At 41.7% G+C, this 19,606-nt stretch overlaps 3 protein-coding genes across 5 annotated transcripts; all 3 read left to right on the top strand.

The window, feature by feature from the left end:
• Positions 1 to 402: 402 nt before the first annotated feature.
• On the top strand, positions 403 to 1,854 carry LOC135648711 (transcription factor MYB102-like). The gene is made up of 3 exons (XM_065166616.1): positions 403 to 670; positions 753 to 882; positions 976 to 1,854. The coding sequence occupies exons 1-3, from the start codon at positions 538 to 540 to the stop codon at positions 1,706 to 1,708; spliced, it is 996 nt and encodes a 331-aa protein (XP_065022688.1). The 5' UTR covers positions 403 to 537; the 3' UTR covers positions 1,709 to 1,854.
• A 1,797-nt stretch (positions 1,855 to 3,651) lies between these two features.
• On the top strand, positions 3,652 to 12,664 carry LOC135648469 (uncharacterized). Of its 2 annotated transcripts, XR_010500968.1 has the most exons (6): positions 3,653 to 4,038; positions 4,330 to 5,677; positions 6,049 to 6,318; positions 8,305 to 8,460; positions 10,423 to 10,616; positions 12,316 to 12,664. XR_010500968.1 is itself a non-coding variant. In XM_065166202.1 (5 exons), exons 1-5 carry the CDS (start codon positions 4,010 to 4,012, stop codon positions 10,525 to 10,527), a joined length of 1,908 nt encoding a protein of 635 aa, XP_065022274.1. In that variant the 5' UTR covers positions 3,652 to 4,009; the 3' UTR covers positions 10,528 to 10,578. The 2 variants fall into 2 exon arrangements, 1 of the variants encoding a protein (XP_065022274.1); XM_065166202.1 differs by lacking the exon at positions 12,316 to 12,664 and having other exon boundaries at positions 3,652 to 4,038; positions 10,423 to 10,578.
• Positions 12,665 to 16,707: 4,043 nt separating this feature from the next.
• On the top strand, positions 16,708 to 19,231 carry LOC135648471 (uncharacterized GPI-anchored protein At4g28100-like). 2 transcript variants are annotated; one of them, XR_010500969.1, is made up of 3 exons: positions 16,708 to 17,633; positions 18,177 to 18,622; positions 18,744 to 19,231. XR_010500969.1 is itself a non-coding variant. In XM_065166211.1 (2 exons), exons 1-2 carry the CDS (start codon positions 16,971 to 16,973, stop codon positions 18,555 to 18,557), a joined length of 1,044 nt encoding a protein of 347 aa, XP_065022283.1. In that variant the 5' UTR covers positions 16,708 to 16,970; the 3' UTR covers positions 18,558 to 18,676. The 2 variants fall into 2 exon arrangements, 1 of the variants encoding a protein (XP_065022283.1); XM_065166211.1 differs by lacking the exon at positions 18,744 to 19,231 and having other exon boundaries at positions 18,177 to 18,676.
• The last annotated feature ends 375 nt before the right edge of the window (positions 19,232 to 19,606 follow it).

Genomic DNA, 19,606 nt, shown 5'->3' with positions numbered 1-19,606 from the left:
CCAATGGTTCGCCAGTAATCCTGCTACCGTTCGTACTGGTGCAGACATCATCCCTGCTGTCATCTGTGCCACGGCTTATGTAATCGCACGAGACATCCAAGCAAGACCTCCGTGAAGGCGGGGGAAAGGAAAGCCCACGATGGTGGGACCAACCGCCTGTCACTTCTGTATCCCATCACTCGGCTACCTGTCAACACGTGGTTGAAATCAGCCCATGGTGATGGCCGGATAAGCTTGGAGGTCCCCTCCTTCCTTAATGGTTGTGTACCCTTTCGTCCCAAAACTTTACCGGGTCTTTAAAGCCTCGAAAGGTTGGCGCCCACGAAGAGAGGTGTCGCCAGCGTGAAACACATACGCCGGCACGGAATCCGTTAGACTTCCCTGCCCCCTCTCAGCCTTTCGTGGATCTTCCGTTCTATATAAACCATACGTACAGTTAGTCTTGTATCCGTCTGTCCATAATGAGACCAGTACTCGTCTCTCCCTGAAGGTCGAGATCGATTCCACTCGTCTGTCCCGAAATCACACTAGTTGGACATGGGGAGACCACCTTGTTGCCCCAAGAATGGATTGAAGAAGGGGGCATGGACACCTGAAGAGGACCAGAAGCTCATCGACTACATACAGAAGCATGGGCAACGCAATTGGAGAACTGTCCCCGGTAAAGCTGGTAAGGAAACATGAGATATAAGCATCGATTACTTTCCCGAGTCTTGCATTATTGTTGAACTCGCTTGCGGTCACGTGGATAGGCCTCGCAAGATGTGGCAAGAGCTGCCGTCTTCGATGGACGAACTACCTGCGGCCTGACATCAAAAGAGGGAGGTTCTCTTTTGAAGAGGAGGAGACAATCATCCGACTACATGGTATTTTGGGCAACAAGTAAGTTGTAGCCAAGTCTCTCGGATTTAGGCCTCCTGTTAGAAGAAAACCTTGACTTACGTGCTTGCTATTCTCATCTTGGATTACACACAGATGGTCGGCGATCGCTGCTCGCTTGCCGGGAAGAACAGACAATGAGATAAAGAACTACTGGAACACGCACATCAGGAGGAAGCTTCTCCGGATGGGCATCGATCCTGTGACCCACACCCCTCGCCTTCATCTCCTCGACCCCTCTTCGCTCCACACACCGTCCTTGCTCAACCCGACGTCACAACTCGACGTCTCTGTGTTATTAGGTCTCGAACCACACGTCAAATGCGAGCTACTGATGATGGCCACCAACCTCTTATCCTTTCAATGCCAATACTCAGATATCCTTGATCGAAACCTTCAAGAGCAACAGTACCCGACAGTCCGAGTTGAAGACCAGCTAGCTTCTTTTCAAGCACAACAGCTACAATTAAATCCATCTAAGAAACTACGTTCTTCCACTGCTTCAAACGATCCATTCTTTGATGAGGCACAGCTCCATCCAACTTCAGATGTCAACCCGTTGCAAGATATCGTGATGCAACCTAATTTAGTGGCAGCAGCGGGTGTCAACTATGGAAACTTGGATCCATGCTTCTTCCAACCGATGGTCAACACCTCCAATACATATTGGACAAACAATCATCAAAATCGTAATGCGGCCTCTGAATTATTGACACCTTCATCGAGTCCGACCCAGTTGAACTCCTCGGTGACGTACGTGGTGAGCGGTAGCATCGAAGATGAGAAGGAGAGAGATTGCAGCGGCCTGTTCCAACTATCAAATCTCTGATCTCTTGGATGTGAGCAATTACATGCGAAGAAAAAAAAAGACGGAGAACAGAAAGGAGAAACGAGAGAAATGAATGTTACTTACTCTCTTTTCTTTCCTTCTCCACCTTTTTTCTTATTCAGAAAAAGGATTCTTCTCATGTTTTTATTGTGTTATACGTATTCCGACATGTCTCTGTCAGCGCTTAGAAATTCTATGTACTCAGGCTGTGCTACTTTCAGCCTCGAACCAAATGAATAAGGTGTCTTTAGCTTCAGTTTATTGCTGGAAAGGGGTGACTTCTTGTTCTCAAATACGAGTGTTACATAATTTGATTCTTCGAGGAGAAGTCCGGAAGCACCTGCACTGGTATATCAAGGCTGGCTAACTAGGTGTTGTCAGATTCACCACTCGATCTGCATGGTAATCGAGAGGAGTACAACGAGACATCCATGGCGTCATACATGCACCAGAAGACGACTCGCAAGAAATTGTCGATGAGATTTACGTGTACGTATGTATGCACTTCGTGGCCTGCATTGTGAATGAGCGCGAAAGGTATACTCTCGTCTCATTATTGCGTGAACGGTAGCGGGGACAACTATTAGGCGGCCATACAGTACGCAATTTTCCACGGACAACCAAAACAATACGTCCCACGTGAAAGACGACGGTGTATGTTGCCAGGCGCGTGGTCTGCTATCCGTACGGCTAAGCTGTCTGCCTTTGCGACATCAGACGACGTATCGTAAATACTAAGGAAGTTTGCATAGACATGGAGGAGGAGGAGGATGAATCATTATGTCCTTATCTCGAAAATTGTCGTAGGGACGTGACAACAACGTTCGAGCAAATGCCGTAAAATTCTTCGTATGCCAAAAAGTCAAATTGGAAGGGCATCAGTGACACACAAAGTCCCAAAGGAAAGGTCAAAGGCACCCTCGTTTATTCTACAGAAGCTTTCTGCTCAAAGTCGATGCACTTTGGATTAGAACACGTCGTTCGACCAAAGAAAAATAAAGCACCTCGTTGGAAGCCCACTGGCCAAGCAAATGAAAAGGCCATCGTCGTCCCATCTGCACGTCTCTGTAGCCAACAATGACAGGTCTATCTTGGCTGCACCTTCTGCGGACGTTTTGCGATTGGGATATACGAGACCTCGCCAGCAATTCTCTTTAGTCGTCGTATAGGCAAACGCATAATTTCCAGCGGTAACGGTAGGCGATATCGATTTCCTTCCAAAGATAAGTAAGCGGTGAGAGTTTAGCAGGATTTGGACCGTAATGATGTGAAGCTCTCAACAGGCAGACAAGAAGTTGGTGGGATCATCCTTGCAGCCCATTTCTTGGTCATGTTGTGAAACGTTCGAGGCTTTGTCGCAACAAAAACGAAATCCAATTACCGGATCAGGCCTTCTCGAACATGATTCATGGGCCTTAGTCTCCATGTCAAGTCTCCATTCGGTTAAATAGGTTGCGGTCTACCAAATCGATCATAGCTTTACACTCTAAACATTGATCTTGTGGTATATACTATACCTTCAAATAAGTTATATTCGATTATTATTGGTGTGATGGTTCGTTAAGAATTATCCATTTTGGAAGGTGAATATACTCATTTTGTCCTTTCAAAATTAGTGAACTTTAAAAAAATAATTTTGACGATATAAATGATTTGACAGACTTATAAATTCTTAATTTCAAAAATTTATTACAGAATCTTATATATATATATATATATATATAAATATAAATATAAACCATTATATGTCTTTGGAATATGTGATTACTTTTCAATATGAAGTGAAAGATACATGAACGTTGCTTGACAGACTGATTAGGGCGGACCCCACGAGAATGAAGTGGTTCGGTCGGACCACGAAGTCTCGTTCCCTCGTTTATGCTGTCGAACGCCGAACCGTTTGGCCGGGCGCTGTCTGGTGGCCTAGGGCAGACATCGGAACCCTTCGGATATTGGTTGGCCCTATGGTTTCTTGGAGCGGAATAAACCCTTCGCACGTCCCCCTCTCCCTCCCCTACCATTACTGCTGCTGCGACCGCCACAACTTGCGTGCTATTTCTTCTTCTCACCGCCTTTGAAAACCCGGCCTGGTGGGTTTTGGACGCAGTCATCCGTTCGGTGATGCGCTCTCGCCCTAGCGACCACTTCAGCCGCCGAGGGCAATTCAAATATCTCTCTGCTCCGATGATTTCTCCAACAAGTTTGGGATGTTGTCGGCCAATCTGGTAAACTCTTCCCTGTATCGGTAATCTTTCCAAATCCCGATCTCTTCTCAAGCCGTTGGGTTATGAACTATCCCCAATGTTCCGCATCCTGGCGTTTCATGGAAGGTATTCCCTCCCTCCGCTATCTTATTTTCCCGTCCCAAAACTTTCATTTATTTCTTTGGTTGATTTTGAGGTTTCAATTATGTATCGTTGCAATGGTTTTCTTGTACTTATTCTGTTTCTTTGGTAAAACAGATTTCCTTTTTTTTGTGTAACATTAAAATACTAGCTTATTTGTTCTTAGTTATTTTGAGTGGTTCAAATCGTCGACCTTGATCGCAAATGCGTTCCCGAGAAATTAGAGCATTGAATGTTGCGATTACTTGAAACGACAAACCTTTGATGATCATGTAGGTTATTGATATCTCAAGAAAATAAAAAGGCGGGGTACTTTTTCCAGTCAAATCAGAGAATTGACTTCTTAGCTTCGAGGAGTCATGGGTCGCTTAGGAAGAAAGGGCTACCTTTTCTCTTGTTCAGAGTTTTTTCGCAATTTAGGTTTCCTGTTGGAGGTAATAACGTGCTTGGACGACACAAGGGTATGGGCCACGTTAACCGAAGTAGCTCTAGCTACACGAAGAGCTTGTACACAATGTCGAGGAGTAATTATTCGGCGACCCATCATGCCAAATTGGCTTGGGAGAGGCTTAGTCTAATCTGTTCGTATGACGGTCCAGCCTTATCTATGATAAGTAAGTTAGCCTGTGCTGTGAGCTTGTCTTTCACTCGGTTTCAAGTAGTTCCTGGTGTTCTTGCATTTAGTGTTGGGGAGTTGGCATGGGCTCAGAAGGCATGGGCAGATGGCAATTTCTATAGTTCAAGAAATGGTCTTCTTATGCAAGCAGAAGCTGGCAGCCTTTACTTCTCTTCAGTAATTTTCTCTATCATAGAGGGTTTTATTTTGGTATTGCGAGCAGCGTACTTGTCGATCTTATTTTTGCCAGCCATCTTGTTAGCACCCTTTGCGGATAGTTTCGGACTTGAATTCAGGAAAAGATGGCTTCAGGTTGTCCATCGCACTCTGGAGAGAGCTGGTCCTGCATTCATAAAATGGGGTCAGTGGGCAGCAACACGCCCAGACCTCTTTCCGAAAGATCTATGCCTTGAGCTTACAAAACTTCATACAAAAGCACCTGCTCATAGTTTTGCGTACAGCAAAACCACCATCGAGAAGGCGTTTGGTCGGAAACTTTCTGAAATTTTTGAGTACTTTGAGGAAAAACCAGTAGCATCAGGAAGCATTGCACAAGTTCATCGAGCTTCTTTGAGGTTTGCCTATCCAGGTCAACAGTTGAAGAAACCCATTGAAGTTGCTGTGAAGGTTAGGCATCCTGGTGTGGGTGATTCAATAAGGAGGGATTTTATGATAATCAATCTTGTAGCCAGAATTTCAAGCCTAACTCCTGGTTTAAGCTGGTTGAGGCTGGATGAAAGTGTACGGCAATTTGCAGTTTTTATGATGTCTCAAGTTGATCTTTCTCGGGAAGCTGCTCACTTAAGCCGGTTTATCTACAATTTCCGCAGATGGAGAGATGTGTCTTTTCCTAGGCCTTTATATCCGCTTGTGCATCCTTCTGTTCTTGTGGAGACATTTGAACAAGGAGAAAGTGTTTCACGCTATATTGATGAGCTTGAAGGAAATACTCGGATTAAAAGAGATTTGGCACACATTGGTACACATGCACTCCTGAAGATGCTTCTGGTAAGTTTATAGCCTATTAGTTATTGTATTCTCATATTGTATGATAATATGAAAAATTGTTTTTACATATCCAAGTGCTAGTACTATATCATGCTTCCTTGTTGTTACGTGTATGGATCTGAATCAAAGCACCAGGATCTTGTAGTTGCTTTATCTGTTTCTTGTGCATTTTGCATGGTCATAAATGTACAATTTTGAAGAGAACATTAGTCAAACTATGGACACAACTTTATTCCAAGCTCATTTATATGATTTTTTTTGTCCATGTGTAAGTTGAACGCTGATGTCTGACATTGCATTTGCAGCTTTTGTCCATTAACTTTATTAGTAAAATTTCAATAGTCCAAAATTCATTTTTTTTCTTGTTTTAGGTTGACAATTTTATTCATGCGGATATGCACCCTGGAAATATCCTTGTGCGGGTACCTCACACCAAGAGGTCGAGAAAGAAGATCTTTAGACCCAAGCCTCATGTCATTTTCTTGGATGTAGGAATGACTGTTGAACTCTCTAAAAGTGACCGTGCTAATTTGTTGGAGTTCTTTAAAGCTGTATCTCTTCGAGATGGTCGTACTGCTGCAGAATGTACATTGAAATTGTCACAGCATCAAGGTTGCCCGAACCCAAAAGCCTTTATTGAGGTGATATTTCAGTTTCAGCTATCTAATTCTTTTCAGCAGATTAATTATTTTGGTCTTTTTTCCTTTTCTATTCAATATAATGTTATTGGCACTTTGATTCAGGCTCTTTTATCAAAATAAACAGGATACTGACAATGTGAAGTAAGAAGAACTTCTTCTTGATTTGTGGATCATGTCAAATGATTATCTTATGCCTACAGGTCATTTTCTTCAGGATTGAGATTGAGCTGTTTGGTTATGCCTAACAAATCACTTTGATTCAGGCCCTTTTATCAAAATAAACATGATACTGACAATATGAAGTAAGAAGAACTTCTTCTTGATTTGTGGATCATGTCAAATGATTATCTTATGCCTACAGGTCATTTTCTTCAGGATTGAGGTTGAGCTGTTTGGTTATGGATGGGTAGTTATTGTTGTTTCCATGGTGGCAATTAAAATACATGATTGATGGTAGGGCATGGGGTGGCTAGCACTTGAACTAAAGAGGCTGAGAAGAAGTTTTATAAATTAATTACATGGAGGAAATAATATCAATTTGATGTTAAGAACATAAGGGCATCCAGCGTAATGAGAAAGAGAAAGGGAAAGTAAACTGGAATGCTTATTGCATTTTGTAGGAACCCCAGTTCTGATAATTGCCTACTAATAATGGGCAATTTTGGTACTTGTTTTATTTGTTTAATCAAATATATTTGTCTGCGAGACTTGGGCAGTACTCTATAACCTTAATTCGAAGTCCATGGGGTTTAGGTGTGGGTCTAAATATAAAAACATTAGGACTTTTGGAACTGGGTTCTGATCTTATCTAAGAAGTCTACCTAAGCACATACCTGACTTGAATTTTATCTATGTTACCTAGTTTCACCTTTGTAAATAATATATAACATTAACTTTATATTTCTACAGTCACCTTTTTAAGCATATTTTCAGAATTTTTTATAGTTATATAATTGGATGATTGTGTCATAGTTGTGTTCTAACAAAATTTCCTTTTTGTTTCCCAAATTATTTATGATACATTTGTCATGGTTCTCTATGCTATTATGATTACTCCCAAGCTTGTCATAGTTATCTGAACTATCACTTACCTCTTAATGCTATGCAATATGGTTACCATGGGTTTGTATTTGAGAGCATTATATTAATTCTTTCACTATTCATGCTTTTAAATCAAACTAGTTGCCGTCGATGAATCATCCATCCAAGAAGAAATTACATGCATCACAATGCAAATTTTGGATGATAGAAAGTCTGTGTTTCTTTTCCTTTCATTATGTTACATGGATCAAAATCTTGGTCCGGCACTAATTCCAGTTGTTCTTCTCTTAATAACTGTATTTGAGAAAAAGTACTGAACACAAAAAACAATTGTCATACTAAATTAAATGTGAGACAGCTGTCACGTCTCAAATCTAAAAAAACGAAAAAATCCAAACCAGGGTACAAGTTTATTGCCCAGTACAGCTTGGTATCAGTCTACTTACAATCCAATGAGCCTGGTACAATGAGCTTACCAGATGGCACAATCAATTTCATACTTGACTGGTAAGTTGTACCAGTTGGTTATTGGACTAGTAAATACCGGTCTTATCAATATTTAAATCTATGTCATGTTCCATATTACTTATAGTCAACAGAATGACGCCAATCCAATGTCAGTTGGTTTTCTAATTAATCATATGGCCTATGTTAATTTGTGGGATAACTTGAATTCAGAAAAAGTTCATGTTGTCTCAGAGATAAAGTAGCACTCATGAAATTCTAGTGCATCTTACAGGCTAATGAATGAGACCATAAGATTTCCAAATGTGAGGTACAAAAGTATGATCTTTGTTAGGAAAATGCAAGTGTTGAGATAAAGAAGTATGAGCTTGAAAACTGTGAAAATAAACTTTTCCTGCCTGTCCATGTAACTAGTAAATCATCTTCTTCATTTTTGACATACTATTCATTCAATATTGACACTTTTACTTCTATCTACAGGAGTTGGAGAGGACATTCACCTTTTGGGGTACCCGTGAAGGTGATATCTTTCATCCTGTTGAATGCATGCACCAACTTCTTGAACAGGTTCGGCGTCATAGAGTCAATGTTGATGGCAATGTATGCACCGTGCTGGTGACCATTCTGGTTCTTGAGGTACATTCACTTATAAAGCAGGCACATACACTATGTAACGAAATGATACTTTCCTGTCCAGCATTCATGTATTTCACATCGTATATATTAGCACCGCTTAGTTGCTTTTCTTCTGTGTTCTCTTTATTTCCTTGTGAAATACGCCAGTATGTAATTGCATTTCATATTTTGTACCAATATATCATTGTTGTGTTAGTTAATGGTCTCGGAATCTGCAACATCAATTTAGTCAAGAAATTTAACTCAATGTGTCAACATGTCGCTAAACTATGAAAAAGTGAGATCTCATGGGTAGCAATCAAATAAGTAATGTGTAAAGAGAAGAAAAAAGGCATCGGAAAGATGCATACCTATCATTATGCTGTTTATGACTACTCCATCAAGCTCGAAACCATACATTCAATTTATCTTCAACTTAAGGTTAAAAAGTATAAAAAATGTTTTTTGGATGTGTATAGAAGTATGTGCATATGTATGTGCAACTAGAACAATTTCATCTCCAAGGACACATCCTAGTAGTTAACCCACAGTATACACAATTATGAGTTCAGAAGTTCGTGTGCTATTACAAGTGTATAGTTAGCATCTTATGTAATACTTGAATCAAAGGACAAATTTAAAAAGTAACAACAACAATTTCATAAAGTCCTATTTCAAGCCAGTTCTATATATATATATATATATATATATATATATCCCTACTTAAACCAAAAGATTTGAAATCATTTCTTATTGTTTCTAGAAGGGTATTCTTAAGTCACCCTCTATCTTTTTTTGGACGATTAGTTTGAATTAGCTTATCCAGTCTAACCATGACATCGATAAGTTTCCATTCAACATTTATCATCATGAATGATTTTTCTGATTTTATCATTTTGTTATCCCCATCTCAGTATTTTCATCAACTACATTAACTTTGAAACATGTTGACATATACTCTATACATGTGTGTATATATTTGTATGCATCTATGCATACATATACATATGTATGTGGTATTAAGTAAATGGAAAATTAGTAATCATTTAACACTGGTTTGGCCTAGGCGTTGGTCTTAGTCAAGTGCCCAGGAACCTTAATCAAGCAGCTGCTTTGTACTTGATTTAGTCAACGTCTCAATGTCTAGGGATCTAGGGAAGGAGCACTGGCTTTGTGCTAAGGAACTCTCAAGGATGCTGCTTGGGAGCTGGTGGCAAATATGTTCAGGGTGGAAGTTGCTGGCTAAATGAGACTCTGTCTGTTTGGGAGGGGATAAATGCTGCTTTGGAAGAAGGAATTCCAAAGCTGCATATTGAGATGGATGCCTGAATGTTTAGCTCGAATCTTAACCAAGCAAATCATCCTTCATGGTTTTTGACCAACTTGGTTAGTAATATTTTGTTGGCCATGGAATCCTTCGAGGAAATTATGGTAACTCATGTACCTAGAGAAGCTACCCAATGTGTCCATTGGTTAGCCTCAAAGGCCAATAATTGTAAAACTGATTTCTTCTGGAAATCAAGTTTTCCCTGAGTTCCTTGATGTGCTACGCTCTGATGAACTGGGCTCTGAAGTAATATAATTTGTTTTATCTTTTGGAAAAAGGATAAGTGCTCAGGAACCACTTTTGACAAAAATCTTGATTGTTTTCATACTGACATGATTTTTCTATTCTTTATTACTGTACATTTGTCAAGTTGCACTTACTGAGGTAGTTGCTTCTCACCTTAAAAGTGTTGTCCTCTTGATGGTTTGTGTTTGTATTGTTTTTGAATTGGTTTATACTGGAAATGTGGGAGTTGAAGGGGTAATGCAGTTACTCTTTTCCTTAAGAACAAATTTGTGGTAGTATGTCTCCTATGTGAATTCAACAATATTTTTTGTATGTATGTTTTATATGCTACAGCTCCAGATTTTAATTTGGGAAAAAAAAATGTTTTCGGAGTAAAATGTTTCTTAAAATTTCTATTTATATCTTTGTAGGGCTGGCAACGCAAGCTAGATCCTGACTTTGACATCATGAATACACTAAAAACGTTGTTGCTCAAAGAAGACTGGGCACAACCCATTGATTATTATTTTTCCTAAATAATTTTGTGTTTTGACATAAAATTCATGAAAGGAATTTATTGGGGTACATTATGCGGCAATCAACAGATTGTTCGAGTTCTTCTTGGGTATGTATTCTGTCCCTTCTGTCTCCCCGTACTTTGTAGTCATTATCTACAGTAATTATATTATTATTATTATTATTTTGGTTATGGACTATCTGTATTTGCAAGAGCAAACTGCTGAAGTACTAGGAAAATAGACATGTCAGCTGGTTAATTTTTTTTTTTATACCATTCTTTAAATGTTCAGTTCACTGATTTCAGTACAATTATCTTTCTTCTATCATTTGATCAAAATGATGGCTGCCCTGCCATATGTTATGTTGAATTATAGATGGAAAAAGTTTGTGTTTTGGGGTACTCAGTAGTCAGTAGTATCTTGAATTCACCTCATTTTAGTCAGTTTCTGATTGACATAACCTTCTCAAACATATATACGTAGTAACGTGTGCTAACTTGAAGAAGAAAACCCATTCATGGCTAATGTAGTTGTTAATCATTTGGTGAGCCTTTTAGAGCAGCACAACTGTCAGGACTTGGAAGATTGTTAATCTCAAGTCTCTAAGATGGTTAATTAATTAATTGAGCTGGTATAGGTCTATAATGTTGTTTTAGATAAGTAATCCAAGCATGTAAGTCAAAATTTGTGTTATAGCATCGAAAACTAGCCCACTTTGAGTTTGTGTCAATGTTTTTTTTTAATTTCTAATAACAGTTGTAACCGGATATTGGTCGTCATGGTAATTGGGTAGCATGGATTCAGGTGTGGAAAAGAACTGATGTTCAGAAGTTTTAGGATGTACAATAACACTATGCAATTTTACACTAACTTTGTGGATGAAAATTCATTTAATTGATCTGTTTCACATGATAAAGAAGCATAGGGTGAATAACGGGGTTCTTATCCTTGTAAGAAAATTAGGGTTTTGATAGACTGGAGTTGATGATGATGGAAATGAGAAAATCTGTATAGGTATTAGGTTCACTTAAAGGTGGAATCTACTAGTTGGAAACTCACATGTACATCTATCAGGTATCTTTCTTACCACAGTTTGGTAAACTGTCCACATATTTGAACTTTGCATGAAAAGCACAACTTTATGATTGGCTTTTGCTTTAGGTAAAATCTTTATGAATTTACAATCCCATTGGCATATGCTTTGGGAATGGTGGTCTTTGGAAGACTTCTGCACAAGTGAATAGGATTTGGTCCCTAATGTGCAATATATGTTGTTTGGTATTGATTTGGTTCCTTTCTTGTTAAATATATGTCGCTACGTTTGTTAATTTAAGTAAAAATTTCACAAAGCCTGTCAGCATCTAGTAAAGTTCTGTTAATATATGTATGACTCAAGTGTGCGTTTTGGCTTAAAATATACTTGATGGCGATTGTTTTATACCATGGGTCCATTTGACTCGAGCGATCACATATCCTATTGCACTAGTGTCCTGTGAGAATGAGGATAGAAATGTCTTTGAAGATCTGACCTGTTAATGCTAATTGTAAAGAATAATTGGCTACATGCTTTCAAGGAAAGCGTCTCAGTAGCACCAAACTTGAACAATGCCTAGTGGTCATGGTTGATATCATTCTAGAGGACTGTCAGGTTGTGCATTTTGGATACTAGGTTGTGTAATATGTCGTTTCATGGAACACCTTGCATTTGTTTCTATTGTGTAGAGCAATTACTTTGTTATAACCCATTATGTTCTCCATGCTCATCTGTCTGGTGCTCATGGGTTTATTATGTGGATCTTTTGCCAGTAATGCCCAGATTTAGTGACATGAGAGCAACTGCTGTGAAGCACCTTATAGCTTAGGTCTCCGTGGACCCAGTTTTACTTATCCACAATTTTGAAGCTGTGAGGCACCTTATAATTTAGGCCTCTGTGTACCCTTTTCGCCTTATCTGCAATTCTGAAGCTGTTCAAGGACCAACAACATTTTCCAAGCATGTCAATAGATTTTAAGAATGTAATGCGTGTAATTTGGAAACCTGTTTTATCGAATGGATACTTTACCTCTGTTGGTGGTGCCATTCTATTTCCAGCAATTGAACTGCCCTACTGTAAGCCTTTATTATTTAAGTAGATCGGTGATCAGTATTCACACATTTCCATGATTGCTTAGATAACTATCATTACTTGGTTAAATGTTTTGTGCTTATTATAAATTTTAAATTATCTATGATAGAACAGAAGAGACATTTGTGTGGGTTAAAATTTGGCAAGAAAATGCTAGCAAGATAACGTGTCACTTCAAATATGCATTTTCATTCCGAAGACTAATGCAGGAAGTACAATATATCAACAGCTCAAAATGCATGTTTTAATCAGAAAAATCTGATTATCTTGTTGTCATTGATTTTGCTTGACTGGTTCATTGTCTTATGCATGTTGGAATATTAATTTTGTTTCTCACAGTAACTCCTAGGAGAATCGTCTCTTGGTTAAATTAGCTTAAGTTTATGAAGTTCTTTTAATTTAATATTCTGAGTTTTTAGATAGGTCCATCTCTTGTCTAAACTTGTTGTCAATATCTGTCACCAGTGATAGAGACTTTTAGAAGTGATGGTAATGGGTTGATTGGATGTCACCTACACCTGAACCCAAATCTGATCTGAGCATTGGGTAAGGTGTAGGTCCAGGACATTGCCCATTCATGTTTTCCATCATGGATCCAGAATTAGACTGGATACAGGAGACCAAGTCCATTTTGAGCATGGATCCAAAAATAAGCCCACAACATCTAGTACAATTAATAACAAATGAACCAACTTATGAGTGGATGATGTCTAATATTTTTATTCAAACAAATTAAAGAAATTATTGTAGGAAAACAAAAAATTAAAGAAATAAGAAAAAAAATGCTGCAAGAGACTAGTAATAACATTTAGAAGAGATGAATGTACCACAGAAGTCCATCAAAGACAGTGAAGTCAATTATACTGTTATCCTACAGAACATTAAAATATGTAGATATATTTGCCACATCCTACATAATCCATCAGACTAGTGGGTAGAATAGATTAGATTTAGGTTTAGTTCGGGTCTGTTTCCAGGTCCAGGTACAGGTCAAGGTCTCATATCGTATCTGGACTCACGATCCAAATTTTCCAGTGGATCCAATGTTAGCATCAACTGCAGGTCAGATTTCTGTAACTGGGTTCAGTAGCATCTCGGATTGGGACTGCAATTTGAACAACCTTAAACCACTTTTTGATGCATAGTTCTACCTTGCTATTTGAGTTTAAACATCACACCAGTTCATCAGAATATTTGTCCATATTAGTTTGTCAACTTGTGTAAAGATACCTTTTTTTGTTGGTCTAGAGGGAATTGCATCTGGGAAACTCAATTCCATACCTTATTTGCTTGCCTTTTTGAGTTTTTCTTTCTTTCTTCTCCAATCTTTAATGTTATTAAAAAACCCCAGTAGAGTTATGACAGGCACATAGAGTATATTGTTCAAATGACGCCTTAGTATCTTTGCAGGGTATTCGGATATAGAACATGATGAACCGTCAAGTTTCTCTAGCCTGCTCCTCCCTATCTTCTAGGTTTTCAGTAGATTGACGTTGGTTGTTGGAGTGGATTAATTTATGAAGGATCATAAATACATGGTTTTAGTTTTAGTTTCTTAATAAGAGTAGTGCCAATTATGTTGATTTCTTATTGCGTTGTCATGTGGCTGATTAGTTTGGATGGAGATCTTTTTATCATGACATCTTAGTTTGGCATCCACCTCAGTCCTTTACTTCTCAGTGCTATCTTATTCAGATATGCGGCTGATAAGGTTGTGAGTAGGGCAACGTGGGTTTCGACCTTTGTTGCTAATGATTGCCTCACTATATCTATGGTTTTCCATTGTCATCACCATATACTTTTTACTTGTTAATTTGTTTTTATCTAGTACGAGGAGGAACTCACCATCTCTTAAACAGCAGAGGATACTGCATACTAGATCTTGATCTTCCACAATGCGTTCAGAGCTTGGGATGCAAAAGCGAGGTAAAAGTTTTACTTGGCATTAACTAAAGTGAGCCTAGTATTTGATTCTGTGCATGATTGCTGTGGAGCTGTTTACTGGGACGCACATCTAATGGGTGCTTCGGACCCAACACTCTGAGGTGGTGCACCAAAACGACTGGACAAAATGATTGAGTGGATGAATGCATTGAAAAGTCGCGTCCTCCCAGCGAGTTGGTCGTGTGTAGCTTGAGGTCTTCCTGGCCTTATCAAGAGCGTCGGATGTACCTTTGTCCTCTGGAACCAGACACCACCCTGTAAGGATACACCTTGAGATGGGACCCTTTTCGACCATTTTCCATTTTCCATTCCCACTTCCACCCACCCTAAGGCTGCTGCAGCAACCAAAAACCCTTGTGGAGAAAAGAAAAAGTTTTGGATTCAACCCAGACTCTGGAGATGAGACCACAGCACAAGTAGTGTATGGCTTCTGAGGTCTGTTCCCTTTAGTCCCACTACCCCCCCCATGATTGGAACTTTTGCACTGTATCTTGTCGTGATTCTTTCATTTTTTTCTGCTTTGTCGATCCTGTTTGGTTTTCTAAGAGGTTTACCCACCCCACCCAAGGCAACCTTTTCGACTTTCTGGTCACTCCTAAAAAGCTCGAGGCTGGGAAATGCAACCTCACTCGTAAAATAATTCAATGTCATTGGGATTTGGTTGAGATGGATGATGGCCTTTTCGAACTCTAGATTAGAGTTTTCCGTTGGCTGCTAGTACGCTTTGGTTTGGGTGTGAGACAGGATTAGGAATAAGATTCTAGTGGCTTGTCCCTCTGCCCGCACTGCCTGCCCCATGCGTTGGTTTCCCAAGCTATACTTGCTTTCTATTTGTCCTACACCAGTGAATTGTTTTGGAGGAGTCACTGCCAAACTGACACCGGTCTCTTGTCCGTAGGGCTGGGAATAGGGCAGGAGCTGGTTAAAACAAACGAATATGAAAAGTGTAGGTACAAATGGTGGGGGCTACGAGGTGAGAGAAGTTGTCTGGGTAATCTACAATAATGCTGAGGGCTGCACCATCTTCCATGTGAGGCGTCAAATCGCCATGGTGGAGTTTTTACCATAGTCAAGTCTAGCCTCACTTTATCATGGTAAGCTTCATCAAATTTTTTTGTATTCCGTGTCCTGTTCATCGATCAGTAGAATCGTTTGCTACAACATAATAACGACAAAGAGAGTGGCATCTTTTTGTTTCTGCTCCTCCTCCCTCCCTCCCTCCCTTCCAGTATAATATTAGCTTCCGAAACCCAAGCCATTCTCGTGAACCAACTTAATCTGAAGCCTTTCTCCGCATGTGACCTTGTAGGATGTCCTCAGTTCTCCTCCATCCGCGACTCGAAATGTCCTCCTAGTCACCCTTCACTCTGCATCCAAACTCCAGACCTTTTCCTCCCTCCAATCTAGGCTAAAAGGAGGACAGGAATCAGAGTCCTAACACTGTACCTCTATAGTCTCCCTTCCCTTCCTTTTACACTTACTTGTGGACTCAGATTTTTATGCTAAGTAACCTGATGTGCAGAGCCACACAGTCGTGGCTTGGAAAAACAAAGATGGTTCAGAAAATTAAATTGGTTTCTTAGTCTTTATTTATTATTTATGTAGTGCCTATCAGATAAGTTTTCCTTGGAAAAACAAGACAGCGATCATAAAGGTGGGTTTTTGGGAACTCTTTTGGAGATTGAAAAGCAATACATATACACACACACACAAGTAAATCAAGTACAGTTTTCTGAAACTTGTGGTCTGTTGGCACAGGGGACCACTGAAGCTTCAAATTTCTAGGGGAGAGTCTCGCTCGAGGCCAGTGCAGCCAATTAGCATCCTGGAGAAGAGTAATCGTCTTAATCTGAGCCCGGATTTGCCTTGTTCCTCCTTTGAGCTCATCGCTTTGGAACGGAACGCTCCGTGACAGCGTTTGCTAAGCTTCATGAGCTGCGCTCTGCCATATAACTCTCACACACAATGAGAGAAGAAAAAAATAACAAAAATAGCAATAAAGAAGAGTGATCACAGTATAAACCAAACACAAGAGACACGACATACCTTCCTACCCTCACTCTCACCTATGCCTATGCTTTTTGTTTATGTGTTTCTAAACCTCTCTTTCTCTCTCTCTCTCTCTCACGCACAAACCTATTATATCCTTTCTGAAGGGAAGGAAGGAGGCGCTTTCTGCTTATAACCTCCACATGCGTACCCGTATCTTCTCCGGCTCCTACAGGAAGAAAGAAAAGCGCAGATCCCAAGACCCAAAGGAGCACACCGTCCCTCTCCTGTTGCGTTCCATAGCTGTTCCTTTCTCAGCACCGGTCACCCCCTGCTTGTTAATCGTTCGCCATAGGAGTATTTCCTCTACCTCCGTTGTTCCACAAAGGAAGCAGAAGAACAATGAGAGCGTCTGCTGTCTCGATGCAGCTCGCTCTCTTCCTCGTCTCCGTCGCCTCCCTGGCGGCTTCCCTTGCCGACGGAGTCACCCCGCAGATCTACTCCGACGAGCAACAACCTCTCACCGCCAGTGAGTTCGGCTCGACTACTGTCCCGGCCTTCCCGTTGGCTCGGACGGACAACCACAGCGCGTGCCGACTCGACCTCTCTGACGAGCTCTTTGGCGGAGTCGGGGACGCCTGTGTCCGCGGCGGCCTCGACCGGAGCCGCTGCTGCCCCGTGCTCGCCGCCTGGCTCTTCGCGGCGCATGCCCGTTCCGCCCTGGAGATCCGCCCGCCGCCTGCGGCGGAGGACGGGCTGGGTGGCGCGGACGGGCCGATGATGCCGGACGACAACCAGAAGTGCGTGGACTCGCTGCAGAGCGCGCTGGAGCGGCGTGACATCCGCCTGCCGCGGCCCAACGCCACCTGCGACACCGTGCTTTGCTACTGCGGCATCCGCCTCCACCAGATCGGGTCGCTCCGCTGTCCAACCGCCTTCAACGTCAGCGGCGGCGCCACCGTCGCCCGTAACGTCACGCCGACGGCATCTGTTCGGCAGCTCGAGCGCGACTGCCGGAATGCTTCCTACGCTGGCTGCAATCGCTGCCTCCACTCGCTGGAGAAGGTACGCTTTCCTCTCTGACTCTGTTCTGTGTGTATATGTATTCATTTTGGCCTTGATCGAACCATGCGTGTGACCCCTCCCATCGAAACGCTGGAGGACAAAGTCTTTGAAGCATGGTATGAGACCATCATGCCTCTGATTGCAGCATTCAACTCGAGCTTATCGTCTTCTCTTAATCTGATTAGTTCCCTGTAACGGAGGACTCCTTGACGATTCTTCCTCCCCCTTCAAGTTGACTCTTAAAATGTACTTCATCCTTCGTTGCTTCTGCTTTCAGTTTATGCCCTGCTGAACAAAGGAAGCAGCGTGGTAGCGACAGTATATGTATATACATAAATCTACCGCCCGTAGCGCAATAAATGTTCATGCGACATTATTCGACTCGTCGCACTCATTCACTTGACATTCCTTATTGTAAATCTACTTGTCAGAGTGGTAGTAGTAAACATCAGCACCCGAGTCTATCCGACGTATGAATCCATGAAGGAGCTAAGAATCTGTAATGCAATGAATGGTCTGATGTGCTGTTACTGAATAATGCAGCTGAAGGAGACTGGTGGCGGTGTTGGGGGCGACAACGGGGATCGCGCGACGAAGATGCTGGGGCGGGACTGCCAGCTGATGGGTCTGACGTGGCTGCTGGCGAGGAACAAGACGGCGTACATCCCCACCGTGTCAGCCGTCCTGCGTGCCGTGCTCTACAGCGCCCACCCACCGCAGGCCGATGGCAGTGGAGGAGGGTCCGGCTACAAGTGCAGCCCGGACCAGGAGAACATGCCCCTCGCCGTCGACTCCCTCCAATTCCCGCACCAACCTGACTCCGCCGCCGCCGCCGCCACTTATCGTTCCGCCTCCCCTTCCGCCCTCGCGCTTTCCTCCATCGTGCTGCCCATCCTGCTGCTCTCTCGTCTTCCCCTGCTGTAGGTCGTCGCCGTTGGAATACAAGAGCGTATCACTGGCGTGCCCTGTTTTTTTGCGTTTTGTCCGCTGTATAGCTTATATCGCTACTTTTCCTTTCATTTCCTATGATTTTTTTTAGCGAATTTTGCTGATTATGTATTCTCGCTAATCCGACTCTTTTCCCCCCTGTTTTTGCCACCATCGACGCAGAACTATTTTCCAGAGGACGGCGGTCAGTGCAGTCAACAATCATACATAAACTGTAATGTGTGGTGCCGAGCAAACCAAAATTGGCGATTGGGTGAGGTTGATGTTAGAATATGACGTTGTCAGAGAGCATTCATGGTGGTGGAATCGGCTGCGTATACCATGCGTGAATTGACACGAACCAGATACTGGTGCTGCTACGTTGATCTCTCTGCAACTTGGCAGAAATCGAACCGCGGAGTGTTGTCGTGGACGTGTTATGGGGCTACGAGGGCGCCGGCTTCGTCAGCCACCGCGGGCAACGTCTCAGCCGTCTCCCGTAGCATCCGCACGACACGAAGCGTTCATTCTCGTCTTTTCTTAACGGCTGCTCCCTTTCCATTGGCAATTACCGCTTAAACTCGAGGTTTTCATTTCATTTTACCAAATATTGGGGCTTATTTTATAAACATTTATTTTTCAAATTTGAAATATGATATTAATATGCCAAAAGACATACTAAATTGATCCGAAATTTAATTGCATATATGGTTGGTTGGAGGATGGTAAAAAAAAAGTTGAGAATTTGTAGAGATTTATTAAGTTATATTGTGATAAAATATATTTTTGATATCGGTCTGTCACGAACCATACCACGTCACACCCTGTCGAGTTAGCACGAGGACTGACTCCCCACGTCGAATCGAAACCTGCTCCATAAGGTGCCCCCTCAGTAAGTCTCGTCCCGGAAAGCTCGAGACGACACGTATGGCACCGTTCTGCACTCATCGGGCGGTGCCCATACAAAGGTACCATCTAGTCACTCGGGGATCAGTCATCGCGCCAAATCCGCATACGACCGATCCTTAAGCAACAGTATAAAAATC

This window comes from Musa acuminata, chromosome BXJ3-9 (genome assembly GCF_036884655.1).
Source record: "Musa acuminata AAA Group cultivar baxijiao chromosome BXJ3-9, Cavendish_Baxijiao_AAA, whole genome shotgun sequence".
Taxonomy (NCBI): domain Eukaryota; kingdom Viridiplantae; phylum Streptophyta; class Magnoliopsida; order Zingiberales; family Musaceae; genus Musa; species Musa acuminata.
Note: the sequence above shows the minus strand (reverse complement) of the source record. Positions and strands in the feature narration are given on the sequence as shown.

Excerpts from the sequence above, each read along its gene's own strand:
- LOC135648711 (XM_065166616.1), top strand. The coding sequence starts at position 538 with ATGGGGAGACCACCTTGTTGCCCCAAGAATGGATTGAAGAAGGGGGCA. Across the intron at positions 671-752 it reads AACTGTCCCCGGTAAAGCTG|GCCTCGCAAGATGTGGCAAG; the intron begins GTAAGGAAACAT and ends TCACGTGGATAG. Across the intron at positions 883-975 it reads CATGGTATTTTGGGCAACAA|ATGGTCGGCGATCGCTGCTC; the intron begins GTAAGTTGTAGC and ends GATTACACACAG.
- LOC135648469 (XM_065166202.1), top strand. The coding sequence starts at position 4,010 with ATGTTCCGCATCCTGGCGTTTCATGGAAG. Across the intron at positions 5,678-6,048 it reads CACTCCTGAAGATGCTTCTG|GTTGACAATTTTATTCATGC; the intron begins GTAAGTTTATAG and ends TTCTTGTTTTAG. Across the intron at positions 6,319-8,304 it reads ACCCAAAAGCCTTTATTGAG|GAGTTGGAGAGGACATTCAC; the intron begins GTGATATTTCAG and ends TTCTATCTACAG.
- LOC135648471 (XM_065166211.1), top strand. The coding sequence starts at position 16,971 with ATGAGAGCGTCTGCTGTCTCGATGCAGCTCGCTCTCTTCCTCGTCTCC. Across the intron at positions 17,634-18,176 it reads GCCTCCACTCGCTGGAGAAG|CTGAAGGAGACTGGTGGCGG; the intron begins GTACGCTTTCCT and ends TGAATAATGCAG.